This window comes from Myxocyprinus asiaticus, chromosome 23 (genome assembly GCF_019703515.2).
Source record: "Myxocyprinus asiaticus isolate MX2 ecotype Aquarium Trade chromosome 23, UBuf_Myxa_2, whole genome shotgun sequence".
Taxonomy (NCBI): domain Eukaryota; kingdom Metazoa; phylum Chordata; class Actinopteri; order Cypriniformes; family Catostomidae; genus Myxocyprinus; species Myxocyprinus asiaticus.
The window spans coordinates 6,972,195-6,998,078 of record NC_059366.1 but is presented as its reverse complement, the minus strand read 5'-3'; the positions used below and the strand labels follow the sequence as shown (position 1 = coordinate 6,998,078).

The following is a 25,884-nucleotide window of genomic DNA, read 5'->3' as shown; positions in this document are numbered from 1 at the left end:
GATCACATGATTAGCACACAGGCGGCTTCTCCATCTTTATATTTTTGCTCTTTTCTGCCTGTGTGCAGGTGTAGCATGTTGCACTTGTGTTAGTATGAAATGTAACAAGATTTCCCAGGCTGGTAGCAGCAGTGACAAAGCTGTGCAACTCACCTGAAGAACATAGCCTGGCTCACAGCTGAATGACACCACCTCATTCACCATGTACCTGTCCCCATTCTTGATGCCGTTGGCTGGGACCACGGGATCTGGGCAGGTAGTAAGACCCACGGCTAATTGAGAGACAGAGACAGTGTCAGCCCTAAGGTTTACATAGTCTTGCATTTGCATTCAAATTTGTTTTTATAAAAATGAAATTTATAAATGTAATTTTAATTTCAGTTTAGGTTTGGTTTGGTTATGCTGCCTTCAAGTGCACCTAGGAAGCTCTGACTTCTGAGTTGGGCATTCGTTATTATGAGATGTCACGCATTGAAGTCGAAAACAAAATACAAGAGTAGCCAAAACTAAATAACAACAATCAAAAATCAACAGCAAAACCAGGGCCGGTCAACACATTAGGCGACATAGGCGAGCGCCTAGGGCAGTATCGCTTCGGGGGCGCCGATCTACAGAGCCAGTTTTAGCATGTGTCCAATCTGTGTCGAACAAAATGCGCCACGTGCGTTCCGATAATGTGTTGTGGTGCCCACCATGGAACATATAGACCGTGTACTAAATGTTGTGGGGGGGTCTCGCCTAGGGTGCCAAATGGGGTAGGACCGGCACTGGGCAAAACCATGTGCTTCTGGTGTAAAAGTGGATAAGCAAAAGAAAATACACCACTATGCATATTCTATATGAATTATTTAAGCAAGGCATGTAAAAAAATATTTAAATAAATTACATGAACAAACACTATTATTATTAGCTTTACATTAGTTGACTAAAAGCTCTGTATACGACACCTCAGCTGCCATTTATTGGAGAGTTGTTTAACAACATCTTTCATTTGGATACATCCCTTTCAATGTCACAGCTTGTTCTGAGTTTCCAACTGGGAAATAAATCTTTTCTTGGTCTTTATGTGTTGGTCTGTAACATATGTTTATAGTTAGTTCATTAGTTTATATTTTATGGACACATTTAAAGTTTTTATTTTTTGAAAACATGTGTCTGATTCTTTCGTTCGTTCGTTCGTTAGTTAGTTAGAACAGGAGTGGTCACACTACACTTCGCACTCCAGTTACTCCCATTCAACGCATCCAAACGCTGGAGACCATAAACGCAAGCTTGTGTGGAAAACTGTTTTACTACGCTGCCTACCAAAGTTCAAGTTTGGTGAACTCTCAACTGCGAATCCGTACGACGAGAGGACACGCAACCAATGGAAGATCAAAACGTCACATGCTGACCTCTTGTCTCAATTCAAATAATACATATTTTAAAGCTGCGTGGACAATATTTTTTATTTATAACTAACTTTCATGTTGTAGTTTTAACGATTATAGTTAGAGAATCAGTTACATAACATTAACAGAGTTATTAAAATCAAAAATAAGTAAAACCTAATGTATTTTAAGTATTCTTTACACTGAAATAAATGCACAAAAGCTACAGTATGTCTGGCATTTTGTATTACGAAATGGTGCATTTACACAGACTTAATGTATTAAAGTGTCTTTACATGTAAAACACAACCACAGGAAACAATTTATAACCTCATTGCATTTGCCACGTGTTGGCCCTCGAGAACAGCCGATGGAAAACAAGATGCACACTGATTGTCATGACAATCATGACACAGAATCAAGGCCATCGGAAATCCTAGGGGGTGAGGTGGCATATTTTAGCATGCTTTACATGGCATTTGTAGGATCAGAGTAGCCAGGCAGAAGGAAATTAAGAAGAATTAAGACAGAATTACACCAAGATGGCCTATAATTCCGGGAAATTCCTCTAATCATTAAGAAGCTAGAAATTTGGATTGGCGCCAAGGAGTCTGAGCTGACCTGCATCTGGCCAATGTAACTGTCACAAAACAAGGGAGGTTGTCCAGAAAAACCCAACCTTTACCCTAAACCCCCACAACTGGCAAGCACATTCCAGAGAAAGAACTGTAACCATGGAAGCCTGGGGTTTCCAGAAATCAAAAGAAGCTCCTTTGTTCCATTCATTCAGTCAGAACACACAAGATTATATACTGAATGACCATCATGTGACAGTCAGCCTTTATACTCATCACATGCTTAAAACTCATTGATAAAACACGCACTGGATCTGAATTGTTGAACTGTTTTTAGTTGGACACAAACTTTTGTTTTTCTTATCTCTTCAAAAGACAATTTTACATTTTCACAATGCACATACATATAGTATGAGCTATAACACCATCAAAAGACTCCATTGTATCATCATTCCACACTGCACAATGCACAGTCTATTTTTGATTCTAAAAATTCATCTTACACAAATGATTATAGCCTAATGTAACCTTTAACATATGATTTCTGACTTATATGACTTGTAATCACTTTTATAACTGATAAATTGGTGATTACGAATTTTTATCTTGTATTATCCATGTTGAAATAGTTAATTAACTATTTTTCAGAGCAAATGTATCGTGTCTAATATGTAAAGGTTTGTTTTCCCATGAGGAGAGCAATTGGTGAATTTGTTTTTTGTTTTAATTTGTTTTATTATAGATATAAAATGTATGTTTAAAACGTACTTTTTCGAGTGGGAATTTTAAAAGGCCATTACTCAAAGGATTGTAAATCAACTTTGAAAAAGGAGGGAAAGGGGGATCATGTAACATCGTAAAGAAACTTCTGATTGGCTTAGAGCTTTTTCAGGGTTGGACCAAATCGAAAGGGTTAAAAGACCATGCCTGACAACAAAAGTTAGTTCTTCAGGTTCTTTGAGTTGTTCGAGTTCTTTGGGTTCTTCTCCTTGGGAAAAGGGCCAAGGCCTGACTCCGGGTGTTCTCCCGTTCCAGCAGACGAGTTTGAATGTTGTCCCCACGTTAATTTCCAAGGGAAAAACTCCCTTGGAACCACGAGGCACCACTTGGGTGACCTCTTCAGTCCGCAAAATCTCTAGAATGTAGAAGTTGCAAACTTCTACTGCCTCAAGGCTCCGCTGGAATTTCCATTATCAATCCTGCATGCCAAAATCGGCCCTCCAACTTCTCCAGAACTTCAAGACCAACTAAACACAAACTTCCACAGGCCACGCCAAAGGACATCAAGGACTTCAACGCCAAACAATGTAACGCAAGTACTACCGCCAAACTTTCGCTGAAAGTGCTGGTATTTATTTAACATAATTTGAGTAACACAATTTCAAATCATGGCGTACTAAATGAAGTATTAAGGGTTCTAAGGGCATGGTGTAAGGACTCCATAAAATTCATTTTCCTGTTACAAATCATTTCATTCATTCTGTCAAAACTAATTCATTAATCTGTGTTCATGTTTCATCTGTGTGTGTTAGTTTAGTGTATGTTGTAGTTTAGTCAATAAAGTTTTGTTTGTATTCAAAGAGAAGTTGACTGTGGTATATTTTGATGAGTAACTCGTCACTTGATTCTTAAGATCTACACTCCATGCTCAAACAATATTTCAACATATTTGTGATATTATTTTCAATGGCCATGAGAATAGTTTTACTTTAAAGAGTTAACAGATATATCATATCAACTCAGCATGGGCCGCAGAGTGATCGGATGTAAACCTTAATTCTTTCAATATTCCCGAATTAAACATAATTCCCTTCTTGGCTAAAATTCCTTACATATAAATTGTGAGCAGATACAACGAGACTGTTGTATTACATATTTTATGGTGGAGAATTTTTAATCAGATTACTAATCTGATCATTTGTCAATTATCCTACATTTATTGGTGGCCGAACACGGCCAAGATTATTTACATATAAAATCCTACATATAATTGGTGAAGATATGCAGGTAGTTTAATTTAAATTGTGAGCATACTGCAAATCACTCAGTCTTTGTGCAGTATTCTATATTTTTCCTTACTTGCACTTGAATTGGCAGTGTTATGATGAATTAAGAATGTCTAAACCAGCTAGATAAACACAGCATAGCTTGTCAACTATAAAAACGATTATTTATTTTGGTTATTTGGTCTGGTGAACAAAAAAGGAGATGTTCGGCAGAATGTTAGGTATTGAGAGCCTCAGTCACCATTCACTTTTAATGCATCTTTTTCTATACAATGGAAGTGAATGGCGACTGGGACTGAGACATACTATTTAACGTGTTCTTTTGTGTTCCAGATGAAAGTAAGTCAGAACAAGTTTGAAATGACATGAAGATGAGAAAATTATGATATAATTTCATTTTTGAGTGAGCTATCCCTTTAATATAGATCAGCATATTATACCATGTCATTACTGGGGGGATTTCATAAAGTGTTAAATCAGTGTGTCAGGTAGACCTACTCATCTAAATGCACATGCTTATTGTAAAAGTATGCTCTCATTTAACCACCCAGTTTCAGGGAGTAAATTCTGTACCGTGATAGAGGATGTTGCCATAGTAACGACTGTGGTGTGGCACAGGAAAGCATGCTTTCTGCATTCTCCTTGCTTAGATGCTGCACAGCGGGTGACATCGAGGTTTTGTGGCAGTGCCATGATTTTAAACTGTTTTATATTATAACATCACTCATTTCGTGTTGCATCTGTGATCCTCAACCAATCAACTTATAAAAAAAAAAAAAAAAAAGAGAGAGAACGAAAAAAAAAGAAGATAAAAAGAGAATATCGCTTTTATGATGTTTGGAGGTGAATACAACTGCGGCTACACAATTAAGAGGTCTTAAAAAAACATTTAAGGGATAGTTAAGGGTTAGTTCCCCCACCATTGGAAATTCTTTCATCATTTACTCATCCTCATCTTGTTTCATCATTTCTTTCTTCTGAGGAACACAAAAGGAAATGTTAGGCAGAATGTAAGGGACTGACAGGCTCAGTCACCATTCGCTTTAATTGCAGACATTCAATGGAAGAAAGTTATATGGATTTGGAACAACATGTACGTAAATGTCAACAATTTTCATGTTTAAGTGAACTTTCCCTTTAAGAAACAAATTCAGGTTGATCTTGTTTTTTTGTTTGTTTTCTTTAAATTTATGCTGAAACAGGATGAATGAAAAATCTAATTTCTGATGTCCGTTGTACCGTAGGCTGTCTCTGAGGATGTACTATGAAATTGGGCAAGAAAAGGGCTTATGTTCTGTGAGCTGAGCCAAAGATGACAGCTCCAAGCTCATGGCCATGCTGCAAATGGAAGCGCTTTTCCAAGAAACCTCTTTCTCACCCCACTATCATCTTTATTCATAGTCTTTAAGTACGTCAGCAACAAAATGGTGCTTCAATTTTCAAAAAGCCAGTGTTGCAATATGCATTAATCTGGGTGGTGTGTGAATGGCAAAGCCCCCTCTCTGCATTTGGATATTCTTAGTCCAATGTGAATTCATGTTCCATTTTGGTGTTTCCAGGATAAAAGCATATGGAACAGCATTTACCTTAAACAGTCAAAGAATAATATAATATTTTGGTGTGTTTATGTTAACATGATATAGTGACTTTGTTTAGTATGAAGAAAAAAACACTATTTATCAAAATCAAGTCACATCAATGTACGTAGTACTTTGTCTCTTAACCCATATAACACCATATATTCCACTTATCTGTGTTTACCTATCAAAGAGTTACAGACCACTGATGTGCTTGATTTACTGTAATAAAGTGTTTAATTCTGTTTTTGATGGAGTTTGTTTTTGTTGGATTGACAAACCCAACACAATGTTATTCTATTGAAGCTTTTCCGTCTGAAAGCAAATTGTTCCTATCCTAGAGCTTAAACATGCAAAAAAAAAAAACTATCCTAAATACAGCAACCACATAGCAATGTTCTAGCAATCACCCAGAGCCCCCAGCAACCATCTAGCAATACCTTAGCAATGTCTCAAGCAATCAAGCAACAACACCCTAAAAACCAGAGAGACCACCCTAGAAACACCATAGAAGCTAGCCATAACAACATACTGTAGCAGCCAGCCAGACCAACCTTAAAATCATATATTAATACCTTAGCAACCAAGCAACCAGCCACAACACCCAGACAAAGAGCCAGACCACCTTAGCAACCTGTCACAACACCATAGAAACTATCCATACCACCATAGCAACCACACATCGATGACCAAGCAACCAGCCATGACAACATAGCAATCAGCCAGACCACCCTTACAACCATCTATTACTACCTAAGCAATGCCCTAGCAACCTGCCACAACTGCCTAGCAACCAGCCAGACCACCCTAGCAACCAAATAGCAATCCACCACAACACCTAAGCAACCACCTAGCAATCAGCCAGACCATCATAGCAACCACACAGCTACACTCTAGCAACCAGCCACAACATGGAAACCACCAACCAAACAGTCAGACCACCATAGCAACCATCTATTAATACCTTAGCGACTCCCAAACAACCAGCCATAACACCGTAGCAGTCAACCAGACCACACTAGAAACCACCTAAAAACCTGCCACAACACCCTAGCAACCAGCCAGACCACCCTAGCAACAACATAGTAATGCCCAAGCAACCAGCCCTAATAAAATAGCAACCTAGCAACCAGCCAGACTACCCTTGAAACCATCTATTAAAACCTTAACAATGGCCAAACAACCAGCCACAAAACCCTAGCAACAAATAGACCTCCCTAGCAACCACATAAAAACAGACTCAACACCCTAGCAACCACATAAAAAACAGTCACATCACACTATAAACCAGCAAGACCAGCAACCAGCCACAACAACATGGCAACTGCCAACCAACCAGCCAGACCACCATAGAAACCACCTATTAATACCTTAGTAATGCCCAAACAACCAGCCAAAACACCCTAGAAACCAACCAGACCACCCTAGCAACCACCTAAAACCAGCCACAACACCCTAGCCACCAGCCAGCCCACCTTAGCAACCACATAACAATGCCCATGCAACCAGCCACAACAACATAGCAACCAGCCAAACTATCCTAGCAACAAAATAGCAATTTCCAAGCAACCGCTCACAACTACACAACTACCTAGCAACCACCAAGACACTTGCAACCATCTATTATAACTTTAGCAATGCCCAAACAATAAGCTACAAAACCCTAGCAACAAACAGACCACCCTAGCAACCACGTAAAAACCAAACACAACACCCTAACAACCAGCCACACCACCACAGCAACCACATTAAAACATTCTCAACACCCTATAAACCAGCAAGACCACCCTAGCAACCACATAGCAATGCACAAGCAACCAGTTACAATAACATAGCAACCACCCAGTAACCAGCCAGACCACTCTAGCAACCACATTAAAAAAAACAGTCACAATACCCTAGCAACCAGCCAGACCACTCTAGCAACCACATAGCAAAGCACAAGCAACCAGTCACAACAACATGGCAACAGCTTTGCAACCAGCGAGACCACTTCAGCTACCATCTATTAATACATTAGCACACCCAAACAACCAGCCACCACACCCTAGCAACAACCAGACCACCCTTTTGACCAGTCAGACTAATATAACAACAACATAGCAATGTCCAAGCAATCAGTTACAACAACATGGCAACCGCCTAGCAATCAGCTAGACCACCCTTGCAACCATCTATTAATACCTTCGCAAAGGCCAAACAGCCAGCCACAACACCCTAACAACAAACAGACCTCTGTCTGTCTGTCTGTCTATCTACCATCCATCCATCCATCCACCTTTGCGAACGATAGCACAAGACGACTTTTATAAGCATATTTAAGCTTTTCTAAGATTTAAATTATAAAACAATACATATTTATACTGTTCAAAATGAAAACAAAAAAAATATATTTTGTTACTTTCTGGTTGCCAAACATGGAACATGTGCATAGTTAAAGTGACGAACTACACATGTGGTTGCTCTGCTAGGACACCTGTGTGAACTTGAGAGGACCTGACTTCATACATCCACTAAAAATCTATTTTTTTGCAATGACCTTTAACCAACTGTTAAGTCAGTGCATTTGTCTGCAGATGCCACTTGGTTTGATATTTTATCTAAAGCAACAAAATGCATGCACCTTTTTGTGGCTTAGGTGTCCAAATACTTTTGGAGCCCCTGTAGATGACATTGTAAAAAAGTCTATCATTATAAATGTCTAAATTTACATTGGTGAAGACTTCAGACTTATTAGAAGCATGTAAGTTTGAACCCCATTGTTGTCCAATTTTCTTTGTGCTGGTGCTGGCTAACACGGACATCGCGGCTGAGGAAATTATTATAGCCGGGGTGCGCTGTCTTTACTTTTACCAGCAGCAGAACAGTGTAAGAAAAAAGAAACACGTCTCAGTGTGTGTGCACATGTGTGTTCGTGGCACTGTCATGTGTCTTTGGCTGTGAAATGTATCAGAGAGCCATGCTCTGGACTGTTACCAGGAGCAAAGTGTGCAGGATAATGAAAGCACCATGGTGTGACATGTACTATACTCACTTTTGTACTCAAGGTGAAATCCTGCTGCGACGACACTAATATCTGTATGGAAGTGCAGGTAAAGCTGGTTGGACGTGCTGTTCAACAAGGCTGGAGCTGTAGTACCTGGAAAATAACAGCAGAAAGTGGCCTGAGCAAGAAAAGGGCTGTAGTTACTGTATCACACACAAATATAGAGAGCCAGTGGCACCAGAATGAGTTGGCTAGTGTGTCTATGTATGAGTTACTTTAATAAAAAATTATAACTAATTATTATTGTTTTAAATGAATGCAGACAGTGAAGTAAATGCAGTCCAGCATGCATGAAAATTCCTTCCATACTGTTTAAAAAGCATTGTGAGGATGCATCTCATGAAGTTGCATGAGATAATGACCAGATTCCCATACTTCCATGTATGTTATTTCATTTTGAATGTAATCATTTGATTACTTTGCAATTATTCTAAATGTGGAAATATAGAAAGAGTAGGTGTGGGGCTACACTGAGAAAGCTGAGCTCATGAATATTAATGAGCTTGTTTTAAAGAGCACCTATTATGGTTTTTAAACATGCCTAATTTTATTTTATAGGTCTCATACAATAGATTTACATGCATCCAAGGTCAAAAAACACTTTATTTAGCTCATAATTTAAATTGCAGCATTATCTTTTTTTCCCAGTGTCAAAAACGACTCGTTCAATGATCCTTTCTAAAGGATTCATTCTAAACTCCTCCTTTCAGAGAGCCTACTCTGCCCAGATGTCCCAGTCTGTTGTGATTGGTCTACCACTTAGTGTAGTGTTTGAGGGCGGGTCAAAGCTGTTCGCGAGCAGCCAATGAAGACCAGAGGTGGGTTTTTTGTTACCAAATTACGTAGGTTAGTACAGGAAGTAAGTCTGGAATTACTAACGACTCGTTTCAGGTGTTCAGAATTGGTTCTTTCTTTTGGGAGTCAATAACTCCATTTGTCGTGCTCTTTGATTTTTGAAACTTTGCAGACTTTTTTACTTTCACAAACAGCTATATAACACACTACATGAAAGGTAATATTTGAAATACCATAATAGGTGCTCTTTAAAGTTGCTGATGTTCCACACTGGTTTGGCATTATGATACAACATCAAACCAGTTTTACGTTTGCTGTTCAGCAATTATGTTTTTTTTATGACACATTGGCTTTTTATGACACTATCGGTTAGCTTTAGGATTGAGGTTTAGGGCTGCATAATTAATCGTATTTTAATCGCGATCACAATTTCTGCCTCTCACGGTTAATTAAGCATAATCGTCTGTGATATTAGTGAGCTAGTAAACAGAAGGTGTCAGCCAGGTAAAGTTGCAAATTGTTGTTCATCTTCATTATAGGCTGTGTCTATGGATGACAGACCAAATCACAAGCTCTTTCCTAGTCCGATCACGCTCTCTTCAGAAGTTCGCTACTGTTTCTCTTTCGAGCATGTGCTGAAATACAGAACCGCACCACAGATGTTTACAAGTCTCATATGTACAGCGCACGAGAATAATGATACGGCGTTCTGTGCTCGATACACATGAAATTAATTCCATCTTGTGATTTGATAATGTATGTTTTATACAGAACAGCTGTGCTCTGTCGCAAAGGTGCATTGACCGGGTTATTTTAAAGTGCTATGCATTTACCTCAGTTACACATTTGCCAAATTCCAAATATATTTGGCCATAACAAGTGTGTAACAAATCTAAAGTAACCCCATGGCACTGGGGTTGTGTGGAGCGAGAAGGAGACGAGAGCATTTCTCCATGAATGGAAGGAGCACAAAACACCACTGTCACCTCTGCTGGTAACACACAGAAACAACCCTGTCTTCATTCATATAAAAGCTCTATAAAATACTTAGGCTTCTTTCAAAATAGACACTTGAGACTGTATAGCAATTCTGCATACTCAGTTATTACAGAAATATATTACTATTAGCCTATATATTACTGTAGCGTATGGGGATATAATAATAATGTAATAATAATAATAATAATAATTTAAAGAATGAATCTTAAAAGAGGATGCAGTGTAAACACACAAGTAACTGTTTCTATTAGCAGTAAAGAATGGGCAAAACATGCCTTAATTTTGATCAAAAGGAATCATTTACTAGTTTGCAGTTCTAACAACAAAAAATGAGAGGTACTGTTTAATTTAATTTTATGTTTTTTGTTCTTTTAGAATCAAGATCTAAGCAGTGGCAACAGTATTATTATTATTATTATTGTTTATTTATTTATTTATTTATTTTTTTTCAAATTGTGCAGCTCTGTAATAATTAAAAAGAAAAAGTTTTCAAATAACAGAATAATCGTGATTAATAATCATGATTAAAATTTTGAGCACAATAATCGTGATTATCGTTTTCACCATTATCGTGCAGCCCTATTAAGGTTTAGAGCAGGGAGGTCGGTTTTGTTTATTGAAAACTCGATAGAGCATTAACATTAAAACCTCATCTGTTTGGAAGAAATTTTACTTGCTTTCAGCGCCACATAGTGGACATTTCACCTCAGAACTTTTGCAGTACAAGTAAGAAGCCACGTAATGTCACTTTGCCAAAAAAAAAAAAAAAAAAAAAAAAAACCTCCACAGTTTTTTCATTTTTATGAGATCATGACTTAGGACAGTTTTGTAATTTTTTATTTATTTATTTAATTTTTTTACTCAAGAGTGTATCCATGGGCATCACTTTGTTATAAAACATGGTGGGGACAGCGCTCCAATAAATATTTCACATAATTAATATCTAATAACCTGATCCATACATCTAAGACATCAGTACTGGTATTTTGTTAGTCAGTGGATAAAAACAATAATCAGAAAAGTCTTTTTCAAAATGACTGTTTGGTCTCACGGTACAGTTTTCACTTCTAGTACAAGGAGTTCCAAGTTCTAATTCACCCTAATATAAAGTTTTATTTTAATAAACGAAAATTGCATCTGTTCGTTAGTGGATGGACATCATGAGTGTCGACATATCTGTTTTCACTGGAAAGGAGCACGAGCTGCAGAACAGCAGAGTCAATAGAGCACACGTCTGGATGCACGAGAGAACATTGCTCGATATACAGTATATGCTCAAGAACGGGAGATGCTTCTTCTGCTTTAGACACTTACCTGATGAAAGCCATTTAAAAAAGTGGTGGGAACAAATTTGGCAAAGGCAAAAAATAGTAGGGACATGTCCCACCTATCCCACCCATAAATGACGCCTATGACTGTGTCCTATGTGGTAAGTTTAGATTGTGGTATATTTAGATTGGTGCATTTGGCAAGGCGCGTTGCCTGTTGTTGACTTACTGCAGACTCGCAAAAAACATGATTTATAGTTATAAATATTATAAGTTATGACTCATTTATAATTTATTTATGAAGAATGTTTATAACGTATTTTGGGACAATAATTGTACCCTAAAGACCTATTGTGTACCTTTAAAAGTGCATTTATATGTATTGTTCCTCTGGGGACAAAAATGTACCTGCCCAGTACCTTTTTTTAACAGTGTATAAATATAAGTTTGTTTTCCAGAAACCACAGTGATTTGTGTAACGTTTGTTGTTTTTGCTCAATTCACTAAAACAAATAAGCATGTGTCATATTTTATTTGTGGACTACACCCTTATAACTGCAAAAACGCACACTCAAATGTAAAGTTTACTTTTGTTTTACGTCAACACTTTATTTTAAGGGTCCACAATAATGCACTAGTTGCGCATGAATAAGAAAGTCATTAATAATAAAATGAATGCATAGCAAGGCTATCTTACCCATCATTTTCAACTTAATAAGTGTCTTTTGTGTGCAAACTAATGTAATTAATGCTCAATTTCAGAGATCCATCATATATCAAGTTTACTAAACAATAATAAGCCAGTAACTAAGGCTAATTAGTATGTACAAAGGAGTAACAATTAAATTACTAAAATCTTCTGTTGAAGACAACTGGACATCCTGGTGAAAGCTTAGCCTACTCAAGTTTTGGTGGTATTCAAGTTTATTTATTTATTTATGTATTAAGACAGTAATTTTGACTAATTAGCATTGGTTTTACTAAATTGTTACTAATGAATAGCTAAAATCATAAAATAATGACAATTAGACTCCCTGTGTCCCATTTATGTGTTTTGTTCATGTTTTGTGTTCATGTCTTTTATTTTGAATGTTTAGATCCTGTTCCTGTTCATGTCATGTGGTTTCCTGGTCATGTGATATCCTGTTTCCCTCCATGTTCATGTGTCTTGTTTTCATTGGTTTATTGTTATCACTCATTATCAGTCTTGTCATGTTATTGGTTCATGTTTTAGTATCTAGTTATCTTGTTATTAGTTCAGTCTCGTCATTGGTTGTTTATGCCATGTGGTTACCAATGTCCTTGTATTTAAACCCTCATGTTTGCCATGGTCCTTTGTCAGGTATTGTTAAAGTTGTTTAAGCTACAGTAAGTCAAGTCATAAATGTTTGTTTGTTTTGTATTCATGTTTTTGGATTTCACTCTTCATGTAAATAAACACTGCACTTGGGTTCTTCACATCATCATCGTCTGCCTGTCACTGCCAACTATGTTACACCCTGTTCCAAAGTGAAGCATTTACTTAATTAGTCTGACATCAATTAGGTGTTTACAGTATTTGCAGTAAACATAGAAGTGTTCAGAGAGTTTTACTGCAATTGAAACATGCGCAAAACAAACTTTAGTTTAAACTTTCACTTTAAAATGGGGGTCAAATTGTCTTTAAAAGAAGATTTTAGTAATTTATTAGTAACAGCTGTGTAAAGCCAATACTACAGCCTTAGTTACTGCCTTTATATTGTTTAGAAAACTTGATATATGATCTCTGAAACAAAGCATTCATTACATGACTTTCTACAAAAAAAAAAAAAAAAAAAAAAAGACGTTTAATTAAGTTTAAATAAGTTGTAAATTATGGCTACTGGCTAAGATAGCCGTAGTCTTCCTTCAGTTGAGTTTCAATTACTGTCAAATTAATGCTAACAAGTGCATTATTGTGGACCCTAGGTATTACCTATTTTACATTCATAGAGATTTAGCACTGTTTTTAAGTCTCGCTGGACAAGCGTTTTCTGAATATCCGGCGACACTGCCACTCCGAGAATATAACTAGTAGCAGTATGGACCAATATATGCTCGGATCAGCCAGGCAGTTTTACCTGTTTGAAATAACATAAGGAGCTATACAAACTATACATTAGAGCCTGTATCAGTAATGTGCTTGTTAGTGGAGTGGGCTAACCGCTCCCCTAAGTTCTCATGTTGTACAACATGAAGACTGGCTAAATGATGACAGCGAGTACAAAAGGAGGTAAGCAGCTGTTAATCACAGCAAACGAATAGCTCTGGCTCATTTTGGAGGTCAGCCAAATGAAACAACGCAGAGTAAAAAGGAATGGCAAAAAAGGAAGTGTTTGACAGGCACTAGTCATTGAAGTGTGCTACTACCCTTCTGCGCTCTCATGAGAGAACTTTCATCACATCTCTGAGGGAAGAGTCACTTATCAACTGACTAAAAAGCAAAACAGCCAGTGGCACTCCAGATTCAAAGCAGACGCTTTTTCTTCAGCTAATACTTGTATGAAAAAAAATGAAAAAAAAAAAAAAGAAAAGAAAAATTATATATATATATATATATATATATATATATATATATATATATATATATATATATATATATATATATATACAGTACTGTGCAAAAGTCTTAGGCACATACGATGTTTCACAAAAGCATTTGTCTTAAGATGGTTATTTGTATCTTCAGCTTTAGTGTCAATAGGAAATATAAATGTTAGACTCCCAAACATTACTTCTGCAAATAGAAAAGATTAGAATAGAAGAACAGGGAGCCCTGCAACAGATGTCATGGCCCCCACAAAGCCCCCCACTGAACATCGTGTCAGTCTGAGATTACATGAAGAGACAGAAGCAATTGAGACAGCTGAAATAGATAGAAGAACTGTGGTGAATTCTCCAAGAAGCTTGGAACATCCTATCTGTCATCAACCAAGAAAAACTGTGTCCAGGTGTACCTAAGAGAATTGTGCTGTTTTAAAAGCAACACCGAATATTGATTTAGCTTTTTTATGTTTACTGGACTTTGTATGACGTTATGTGATAAATGAAAACTATTTATGGCATTATTTTTGAAGACATCCTCACTATGCAACATTTTTCACAAGTGCCTAAAACTTTTGCATATATATACAGTATATATACAGTATACTGTATATATATTTTGTGTATATATTATATATAATTTATAACCTGTGTATTACGGTGGCCGTGAAGTGCAAAACAAAACAACAAATCTACACAATGCCAAATCCAAAAACAAAATAACAATTTTGAAAAATTGTGAGTGGTTTGTCACTCAGTTATGGGACACTTTATAACACAGAGAGCAAAAGCAGCGAGCGGGAAAAGATAGTTTTAGGTACTATGTTCATGGGCTAAAGCGCCTGTGTCCAAGCGCTCATTAAATTGACTTGCATACTCTAACATAACAAACACTGTTATTAAAAAAAGCATTTTCACATTCTAAAGGTTACAGTAGACTGCCGGCATGATGGCTCACTTTCTACATTTGAAGACAGCATGTCCAATTATGAGCACATTGTTCAATTATTTTAGAAAACAAATTGCTGAAATTTTACCAAGATATTATTTTTATATTGTAAAGGTTGTAGAAGGCTGCTCTTAGATATGCCAAGTTACTCTAGGTGAGATTTTCCCAGGATGTGGAATTATACATATACAGCATTCAATTATAAAATCTAAAAAATCTAAAATAATTGAACACTGTATCCATTTAATTGGATATACAGTATTTGGAAAATCTATCCATTTGCCACCAACGTTTTAGCGCAGTCTGTGGACTTTAAGATGGTCCCTTACGCACTAGATGAACCGTGAGACCATAGATGAACATCGTACCTAAAACTAACTTTTCCTGCTTGCTGTTTTTACTCTCTGTGTTATCAAGTTTCCTGTTACTGTTTTCCCAACAGAGAAAACACTCCAAATGATTTAGTTTTTCAGTCATTGACCTTTTGGCAAGGGATTTTGATATAAACAGTGAACCAATCCTGAAGAAAGGTCTAGGTCACATTCACAGAGCCAATATATATATATATACACACAACCCCAATTCGAAAAAAGTTGGGACAGTATGTAAAATGCTAATAAAAACAAAAAGTAATGATTTGTAAATTATATTCACCCATTGCTAAATTGAAAGCACTACAACTACACATTATATGATGTTTAACATTGCGATTTTTATTTTTTATTTTTTATGTACAGTAATTTCAAATCAGATGATTGCAACACACTCCAAAAAAGTTACTATTTAGACTAATAACAATATGACAAGTTGAAATAACAAGGCGATGGGAAACAGGAGATGTTAAACAGGTGAGGCAATCGTATCATAGTATAAAAGGAACCTCCAAAAACAGCCTAGTCCTTCAAGAGCAAGGATCATTCGAGACCTGTCAATTTGCCAACAGATGCTTCAGCAAATAATCCAGCACTTTGAGAACAATGTTCCCCAAAGACAAATTGGAAGGATTTGGGGCATTTCACCCTCTACAGCGCACAATATAGTTAAAAGATTCAAGGAATATGGTCAAATCTTGGTGCGTAAAGGGCAAGATGAAAACCAGTTCTGAATGCTCATGACCTCTGATCCCTCAGATGTCACTGACTTAAAAAACATCATTCATCTGTAATGGATATCATGAACATGGGCTTGGGATAACTTTAGCAAACCTTTGTTAGTCAACACCATTCACTGCTGCATCCACAGATGCAAGTTAAGACTTTCCTATGCAAAGCAGAAGCCCTACATCAACACTGCGCAGCCAACTTCTCTGGGCTCGGTCTCATCTTAGATGGAAAACAGTGAAACTGCACCATCTTTTCCAGGGATGTCCAGGAATTTTCAGCAGGACAACTTCAAACCACATACTGGCCAAATAAGCAGAGAGTGCGGGTGCTAGATTGGCCTGCCTGCAGTCCTGACCTATCTCCAATTGAGAAAGTGTGGTGCATTATGAATCGCACAATACGGCAACAAAGACCCCATACAATTTTGCAGCTGAAGACCTGCATAATGGAGTGTTATCAGAAGAAATGATGACGTTTCACAGTGGTAAACACTCGACTATCCCAACTTTTTTGGAGTGTGTTGCAATCATCTGATTTGAAATTACTGTACATTTTCAAAACGAAAAAAAAACCCCCAATGAAATTCACAAGGTAAAACATCATATAATGTGTAGTTGTAGTGATTTCAATATAGAAAAGGGTGAATATAATTTACAAATCACTCTTTTTTGTTTTTATTAGCAATTTTTATACTGTCCCAACTTTTTCGAAATTGGGGTTGTATACAGGTGTTAAATTGGGCCGGTACGGTCTGGAACGGCGTTCCGGCACCTTCGATTCCAAAAAGAAAAAAAAATGCTTGTTTGTCAATCCATCCCATTTATTGTATTCTCCGATGCAGTTTTTGTTTGATACCCTTGACACATTCCATCTCCATTTAGCAAGTGTACATGTTAAAAAATATTTCAAGCATATTATGCGTCGCTCTAGTCATGTTGTGGATGCTGCTAGAGGCAGAATACAAGTGCAGCACGAGACCGCGCGCCCCCACATAGAAGCGTGTTCCGCCTCTGTACAGCGCCGTGGTCCGATCTCTGATTCACAGAAATTGGGTAATATGGAATCAACTGCTCAACTGCTTGTTTCTTAGATCCACTGATATGCAGTAGCGATTTGCTTAGTTTTATTTTAAAGCTGTATACACGAAGGGGTTTTGAATCAGGAATCAATCACATTAGATCAAAATATAATATGCCTACAACTTGAGAACAAAAGACCACTCGACCAGCACACTGTAAAAGGTTTCACTGTTATTTGTATATTGATGTGTACTCCATTTTTTTTTTTCAAAATCTCTGACTGATTGACAAATTAACTTGCAAAACGGATTGATGTGGACTGTAGGCCAATGATTGGCTTATGTTCAATAATATGCAAATAAACAATACATTGGATTTTAAAGCCACTTTTTGTATTGTCTTATCGATGATTAACTCCTCTGCCACAATAATGTAAGGCATTTGAATTATCTGAATATTTTTATAATATTATCTTATATATATATATATATATATATATATATATATATATATATATATATATATATAATTTGTAAATATTTAAAGATAACTATTTATAATAATTTCATCATTATATATTGAATTATTGTTATTTGAGGGGCTTTCTCAGCAAATATTTACATATTCGATTAATTGCGATTAATTAATCGGGACACCATGTAATTAATTTGATTAAAAAATGTCATCGATTGACATCCCTAGTTGTAACACAGAATTTAAATTCATGCAATCAGACAACAGTTACAGACTTTCAATTACTTTAATTACTTTTAAATACATTACTTAATAAGTCCAAACATTTAAGCTATTTCAATTGGTATTATAGTTACCTTAAATATAAGTTAAAAAAGTATAAATAAATGAAAAAAACATTTGAAGAATGTCATTTTCAATATAAAAGATGGACAGTTTGTAGCTTAGCTTGCAACTATACATTAATGAATTCAGATATTCAAATAATTTTCATTTGAAAAGCTGAAGTTAAACAAACATTTCTGAAATGAATCAGAATTTAACTCTGGTTCCCTCTGGCTTTCTTTTTTTTTCTCTCCTTTGAGCTTATACATTCTCAACACGGTTCTTTTTTTAGCTTTCTTTGCGAATTAAGATACAATTTAAATACTGTGTAAAAGTAAACAAGGCTGGAGTAAACAAGATTGTAAAAGAAATCAATGTTTTTTTTTTTTTTTTTTTTATAGTACTCAACGCCTTGGTGTGCCGCAATCCATAGAGACCGTAGATGAATGCTTAAATACACCCACATAGCCACGGCGTGCTCCAAGTGAATTGTTTAGTTTGAGAAGAAAGATCCTCTTTTTAACTCACATCTGTAGCATTTATTCATACACGGCTTGTATACATCTTTACAAAAATGCCCACAATTATGTCATATGGTTTCCAAGAAATGGTTCTCTGACATATTTCGCATTAAATCATTGTGCCGTGGTTTGACTGCTAATATTCCAGTCATTCCCAGGCTTGTCTGAGTTCAAGTACATTAGACTGATGACCGAAGCCTGAAAAATGCTCCTTTGCGCATGAATGACTTGACTAATAATTTTTGGATGAAGTTTGACAGCTCTGTAGAGCTCATCCAATGTCCGGTTATTCAGCAGTCTATCATCTCTATTAGGGACAAGGCAATCTAGATCAGATCTTAAGACGGTCAGACGAGACCCACGAGGGCTTAAATGGACTTTGCCAGACAGAATATGATACATTTACAGTATTGCATTACATTGGATGCCAACAAGGATAAGGAGTGACTCATTCTCAGGGATTAGGAGGATTTGAGAAGAATTCTTTGTGAAAACATGGCCACAATCTGGAGAAAAAAAATTAGGCCTGTTGCATGACGTCAGTTGAACAAACTCAGAGTTTCAGAGTAAGTTTCAGGTTGACAAAACCAGACAGAGTCAAAGATCAGGTTTAGATCAACTCAGAGTTTGATCCTGAGTTCATGGTTAACCCTTAAGTGCATGCTCATGAATGAGTGACGTTCGCCACCAACAGCCAATGCGTGAAGCAGTGAGAGCCGGGCGCGATTTAATTCTCACGAGAAATTCAGCGTGATTTACGTCTCTGCTGGAGATCAAGAGATTTTATAATATTTAGTTTGACCTCATCAATAGACTATCAACATTTTCTAAAGGTTAAGCACCTCCTTTCACAGATCATTTGTTGAAAACCTGTTTTGTATCTTAATGTAAAATGTCTACTAAAGACTCGGCACTGCACCACGGAATTACAATGAATAAAGCCTCCTTTGGAGAGATAGAGATAATAGCCTGATCTAAACTACATTGCTTCTTCAGATTCATAACGAGCAGTCAGAATTAGGTAAACAATGTTGGTGATATCTTTTAAAGACACACACACACACATACACACACACACACAAAACAAATGCGCAGTTGAAATTGAATATGTATTTGTTGAGCTGCAATTAATCCTGCATGAAGAAAAGTGTGGGGAGACAGAAACACAAAACATATCTGACAGTTTAATTAAGGGTTTTATCCCAATGGATTTGTGACTAGGGGAAGAATGAAATGACCGTTTGTGACGAGTGTGTGGGGGATATGAAAGCGCGGGCGTCAGGAGAGCGGGGACTGCATTTTAATGGCCCACCAAACATTTTAATTCGCCTAATGACACTGTCTTACCCTCCGTGTCTTACCAATGCTCACAAATGACTCTGGGCCTCTATAATTTGGACCATTGAGATCTAAATGAGGGGAAATGACCGTTTTATCATCAAATTCAATCATAGACTGACATCAGGTAAGTTGGGAGAAGACGTTTTAGAATTTACAGACTGGGCTTTTGAGAATTAGGGCTGGGGAAGGTGTGGAGTACTAGACAGTGTGAAGTGCCATTGAAAACGTGCCTCGAAGCGAGCACAACTCCCCGGTTGGGTGACCTTTTGCCAGTGTACTAGTGTGCCACTGAGGCGGAGTTCATTACAATCGTGTTGAATGTGTAGCTAGAGGCCTGGCCACAATTCTGCCCTCTGGGAAAGCACCAAAAAAGGTTAAGTCTCCTCTCTCAAAGGAAGATCTTGACATCTCATCCTAATCCTGCTGTGAGACTCGGGTTTGTGTTTTATGCATTTATTTTCACATTTAGGAGATTTCTGTTTTGCTTTTCCCTTGTTTTGTTTTTTTCTTATATATATATATATATATATATATATATATATAGAGAGAGAGAGAGAGAGAGAGAGAGAGAGAGAGAGAGAGAGAGAGAGAGAGAGAGAGAGATTTGTTCCTCTTTTTAACCCTCATTACATACTTTCTATATTTATGTATTGTTTTAAATTGGGGTAGTTGAAATCAACATCACGATTTTAGATTAAAATTCATATGAATGGTGTAAGGGGAAGTGTATTTTTTTAAGTCCTGTCACTGGTCAAGATTGGAAGTTTTTCACCATTTTAATCACCTTTTTGCTTTAACTTGTTTAAAACGGTGCTATGGTGTGACATACATTTTTAAAAGTACAAATATAAAGTCAATGAAGTCTCTCAGTTAATGTGTGTTTATGAAATATGCATGTATAACGTATAGAATTAACATAATGCTGTTTAAAATTGTTTAAGATAGAGTACAGCATGTCACACCACAGGTTTTGTCTACTAACCATATTTACTTATTTATTTATTACATTTACACAATTTTGGTTTTTACTTTACTTATTTTTTAAACAGTTTTTTTCTCTCACCTGTTTTTCCCCCATTTTTAACCATCACTATGCACTCAAAAATATAATTTTAAGATTTACACGTTTCAATTTCATAACAAAATTATATCAAATTGAATTGTGTAATGTTTAAAAAATAAAATAAAACAAACATTTTAGGTTTTATTAATTTTATGTTGTTAAATAACTCATTACACATGCCTATATCTTAAAAATATTTTTTTGAGCATGTATATGTCCTTATATATATATATATATACATATATAAAGGTGTTAGATTAAATAAAGCTTATTATTCAATCATTATTATTAATTTGCTGTTTGAGTATGAAAAAGGCAAGATTTTTAAAAATACACATAGATTGATAGTCTCATGTCAAGGACCTACAACACAGAAAAAAATATGACAAACACTCAGGTCATTTCAGTAAATTAAGAGAAAGTTAAAATGCACGCACCAAAACACAAGTGATAATGACAGTATCTATAACAGTCAACACATTCAATCTTCCCATTAAAAATTTGCAGCTTGTATCTTAATACTGTAATGAACTAGGATGGAATAAATGTGGGTGGTGAGCTGCCAACTGGAACCCAGAAGGGTGTAAGAATTGGTACTGTTCATCCAAATCTAAAATGCGGGCACTCATCTGTTATGTAAAGATGGCACATGGACAGTCTTACAGGACTGGAGCTCATCTGAGTGTTTCCATGAATTCAGGGGCATAAAATCAAAGGTGAAGATTGGCTCTCAATTTTATTGCAATCTGAAAATGTAATTGCTATAAAGAACTACATGATATGTAAATGAACTATAGGAGAACAGCTGTAAATCAGATGTGAAATCAATTGAAAAAATTATTATTGAAATAAGCAATTTAAAGGGGACTAATAAAGACAATACAAACCTGAAAAGCTCCCAAGCTTGGGCGCGGTCATATCGCCACCATCGTAGATTTCTAATGAGTCCCAGTTATGTTCAGTGGCAAAGCTCATGACTTGAATCTGACAAGAAAATGTAAATATTACTTAAAATGACAAACGTCTACACAATGAACATTTGAACAATTAGTTTACTTAAAGGGGACAAAATCTACAATTTTGCAACATTTTAATTCTAAGTGTACTAATAATGTTAGTCAAGTTATTATTTTCCCTTTATTATTATTTTTTTTTTTTTGGTAGCACACCAAACCAGCAATAATTTAGATTTATATTTGCTAATCTCCACGTACAGGTGTTCCTCAGGGTGGGCCAAGTTGCTGAATACTGAATATTAACACTGTATGTAATTGTGGCTATGTCTACAAAGTATATCAAGCTGTTTTGTGTGTTTTAAAAAAAAAAAAAAAAAAAAAAAAAATTTATGATATGGCCCGTTAAAATGTCAAAAGTACAGGAATTTCAGTATCAAGTCGATACTAAAATAAATAAATAAATAAATTCTAACAATGGCACTTATTGGTACAAAATGGCATTATTGGTGAGGTATTAATGGAAACACAGCTGGTTATGTCATATGTGAATTTAAACAGGTGGTCTTTTTACAGCTAATTCATTACAATTGCTTCTCAAAATCTGATAGTATCAAATCAGTATTATGTATTATATCTAATAATTAGGCTGCAAAGACTATGTCAAAATATTTGATGTTAAATGTTTACTTGAATCCTTGATACACCTGTTAGATACCTGTCAATCTTCAAGCACTGTTTAATTTATTTGTATCTTTTTCAGTTCTTTTTATTTATTTTGCTTGTTTTTGTTTTGTCTATTGCTTGTAATTTGTTTCTTTTTTCTTTTATTTTGTTAATTACTGTTTACTTGTCTTAAGAAAAATACTTGGAAAAACTTGGAGTAGTGTTTAGATAAGAAATATTTGAATGCTAAAAGTCACTGTTTTAATTTAATTTGTTAATCATTATATTAATATTATAAACATTTTAAATAAAGCAATGTGTTCAATAGCATATTAGGTTTTGCTAATCAAGAGTTGTGACATTTCACTTGTATTGGTATTGACTACTTAAATTCTGTTGTTGTGGGAACCCTGTCTGATACATACAGTGGACCTAAAAAGTATTTGGACACTTAAGTCACACAAATGTATGAATGTCATTGCATTACATAACAAAATACACTTATTTTATGCCGCTTGATTTGATATTTAGTTTCTAATAAAATGACATTCATGCATTTTTAAGTGTGTCCAAATATTTTGGGGCCACTGCATAACAAAAATATATGCAATGTCACACATAAAGTTACTCTGATTCAGGCTAGCCTGAAATCTTTGCTGTACATTTGGTGCCGCAGCTGGACCTTGATCTGCATAAAGCATGTTTTACAATGCTAAATTTAACTTGGGCAATTTTGCTCCCTTGCTGCGAGTGACTTGTGGATGAAACCTTTTCCAGCCTGTTGTTTCCGCAGGTGTATCTTAACTGCGTTTGATGAGTTCACACGTGGCTCTTTTGTACTTGCCTGGATACCAGATCCCTCTGTAACACTGATCTTCCAAACACAGTTCAGGCTGTTCCCATATGGCTCGGGGAACCCGGGGGAGAGGATGGTACCTCGCCGTTCTGTCAGATTCCCGCTGCATGGAACTGTGGAGTGAAACACAGGCAGAATTTAGCTCACGCTGAGCACAGAAGAGTACAAATGCCTGAACTGAGTCCTGTGAGAAAGGCAGCACATTTCTTTGACAAAGGATATACTGTATTTACACCTGAGGTAATGTGAACCAAATCCATTATCACCTAGCTAACACATATATTCCCTTCATGGCAAATGTCTTTCTGGGATAACTTAATGTTTTGATCTCAGTTAAGAAATAATGATACATAGTCGTTAATGTAAAGCCTTATTGTTTAGCCATAGAAGCTGATCATATTATTTTTGAAGCAGTTGTTCTTTGCAGGACTGTAGGGAAAAAAAAATGCTAAATGCAAATAACAAAATTAATAATGTTAAAATATAACTGAAAAATAAAATAAAATGCAAATAATAAAATGCTGACACACTGAGCAAAGTGAAGTCACATCCATAAGTGTCTCACTGATTGATTTGGACAGGCTATTATATTGACTGCTGCTGTGTTTACAAAATTGTCAATTTTCCCATTCAGCCCATGTCGTATTTAAAATTGTCCATATCCGTATTTGTTTGAGTAAAATGACACATGAAAGCTGTTATTGAAAATCAGGGTTATTCCACCAAATATTGATTTCTTAACTCTTCCTAAGTTAAAACATTAGTATTGTGTTGTTTAAAAATGAACATGAACTTGCTTTCTTTGCTTTATATGAGGTCTAAAAACACTGCATCTTTTTTGTTATTTTGACCAGTTGTCATTTTCTGCAAATAAATGCTCTAAATATTTGTATGTGGAATTTGGGAGAATGTTGTCAGTAGTTTATAGAATAAAACAAACATGTTACTTTTACTCAAACACATACCTATAAATAGTAAATCCAGAGAAACTGATAATTTTGCAGTGGTCTCTTATTTTTTTCCAGAGCTGTGCGTGTATATATATATATATTCAGCTCTGGAAAAGACCACAGAGACCACTGCAAAATTATCAGTTTCTCTGTATATATACCACGGGTCTGTTAAATGCTTGATTCTGATTGGTTGACGGATGTTCTAAGGTGTGCAATTATTTTCCAGTTGATGCACGACTATGAAGTAGTTCCAGGTCTTGATCGCATAACAGTTCCATATCACTTCACCAAATTATTTCAGTTATTTCAAAGAGACCTACAGGCTACCACAACAGAATAACCAATTTAAACAAAGACATTGGTTAAAGTAAATTGGTTAAGAACGTCAAACAATATCTAAAATATCCTACATTTATTTCAATTTTGGTTAAAAAAAGCCCTCGCCTCAACCACACTTACACACCCTCACACACATACACACAGACTCGAGTCGCGACCAACAAACAGAGCTGCACCCCCGCGACTTGATCAATACAACAGTTTCTATTATCCTAAATAACTTTTAATATGTGCAAATTTTAATGTTTCAATGTATTTCGCCCTAATCAGCCTCACATAGCTATAATGGAAAGCACCATCGGCTACACCTCTCCCTCTGTTTCACTCTCACGCAAACTTTCTCGGGAGCAAAGTCAGTACACCGCCGCAACTCACTGGGACTGTAAACAGTTGTTTAGCAATAGAAAAGCTGTACAAGAATGGAGACACTTGCTGCTGCTGAGACTTAAACTTACACTTTGGCAATCTGAAGCGATGTTATTCCTGACGACAGCCACTTTAAACACAGTTAATTCCAAATGCGATCTCTTTCAGTTTCTCTCTTTTTCTTGCTCACACACACACACACACACACACACGCACGCACGCACGCATGCACGCACGCATGCACGCAGAAAAGCAGCACATCCTCCGTTGCTAGTTCTAAAGTGATGCTTTCAAACTAGCAATGAAGTGTGAGCAGTATCAAAGCTAGATACACTTGATCAATACAGCAGTTTCTATATTATCTGAAATATCTGTGGGAAGCACCCTCGCATGTCAAAGGAATAACAACACAAAAACTAGATTTAAGGAATAATTGACGACGGACCGTTGAATTGTTGAAAAATAATGCACACCCGATGTGTCTGCTGTGTGTCGTGATCACATTACCACCTCGGTGTGCATTATTTTTCAATGTTTCAATTTATATTATATCTAGTTTTTGAGTTGTTATTCCTTTGACAGTTGGGGAAGTGAGATTTTGAAAGCGAACTGAAATCAGAAATAAGAATGCATCTTGGGAGTGATAGAATCATGACAGCACTTTTGAATACAACGACAGCTAAATGCTCAGTATTAAAGCCTGGAGGTTATGGTTTTGTACTCCAGGCTGGGGCCCAGAGGCCCTTGGGTTCAGCAGTC

At 36.3% G+C, this 25,884-nt stretch overlaps 1 protein-coding gene across 1 annotated transcript in view; it reads right to left on the bottom strand.

The window, feature by feature from the left end:
* Window positions 1–25,884, bottom strand: part of LOC127414313 (CUB and sushi domain-containing protein 1-like) — a 520,597-nt gene that overhangs the window by 105,028 nt on the left and 389,685 nt on the right. The window contains exons 35-38 of the mRNA XM_051652256.1: window positions 23,456–23,580; window positions 21,880–21,976; window positions 8,563–8,667; window positions 154–272 (exon numbers count right to left, since the gene is read on the bottom strand). Of these exons, the coding sequence (XP_051508216.1) occupies window positions 154–272; window positions 8,563–8,667; window positions 21,880–21,976; window positions 23,456–23,580 (446 nt within the window). The remainder of the gene's footprint in view (window positions 1–153; window positions 273–8,562; window positions 8,668–21,879; window positions 21,977–23,455; window positions 23,581–25,884) is intronic.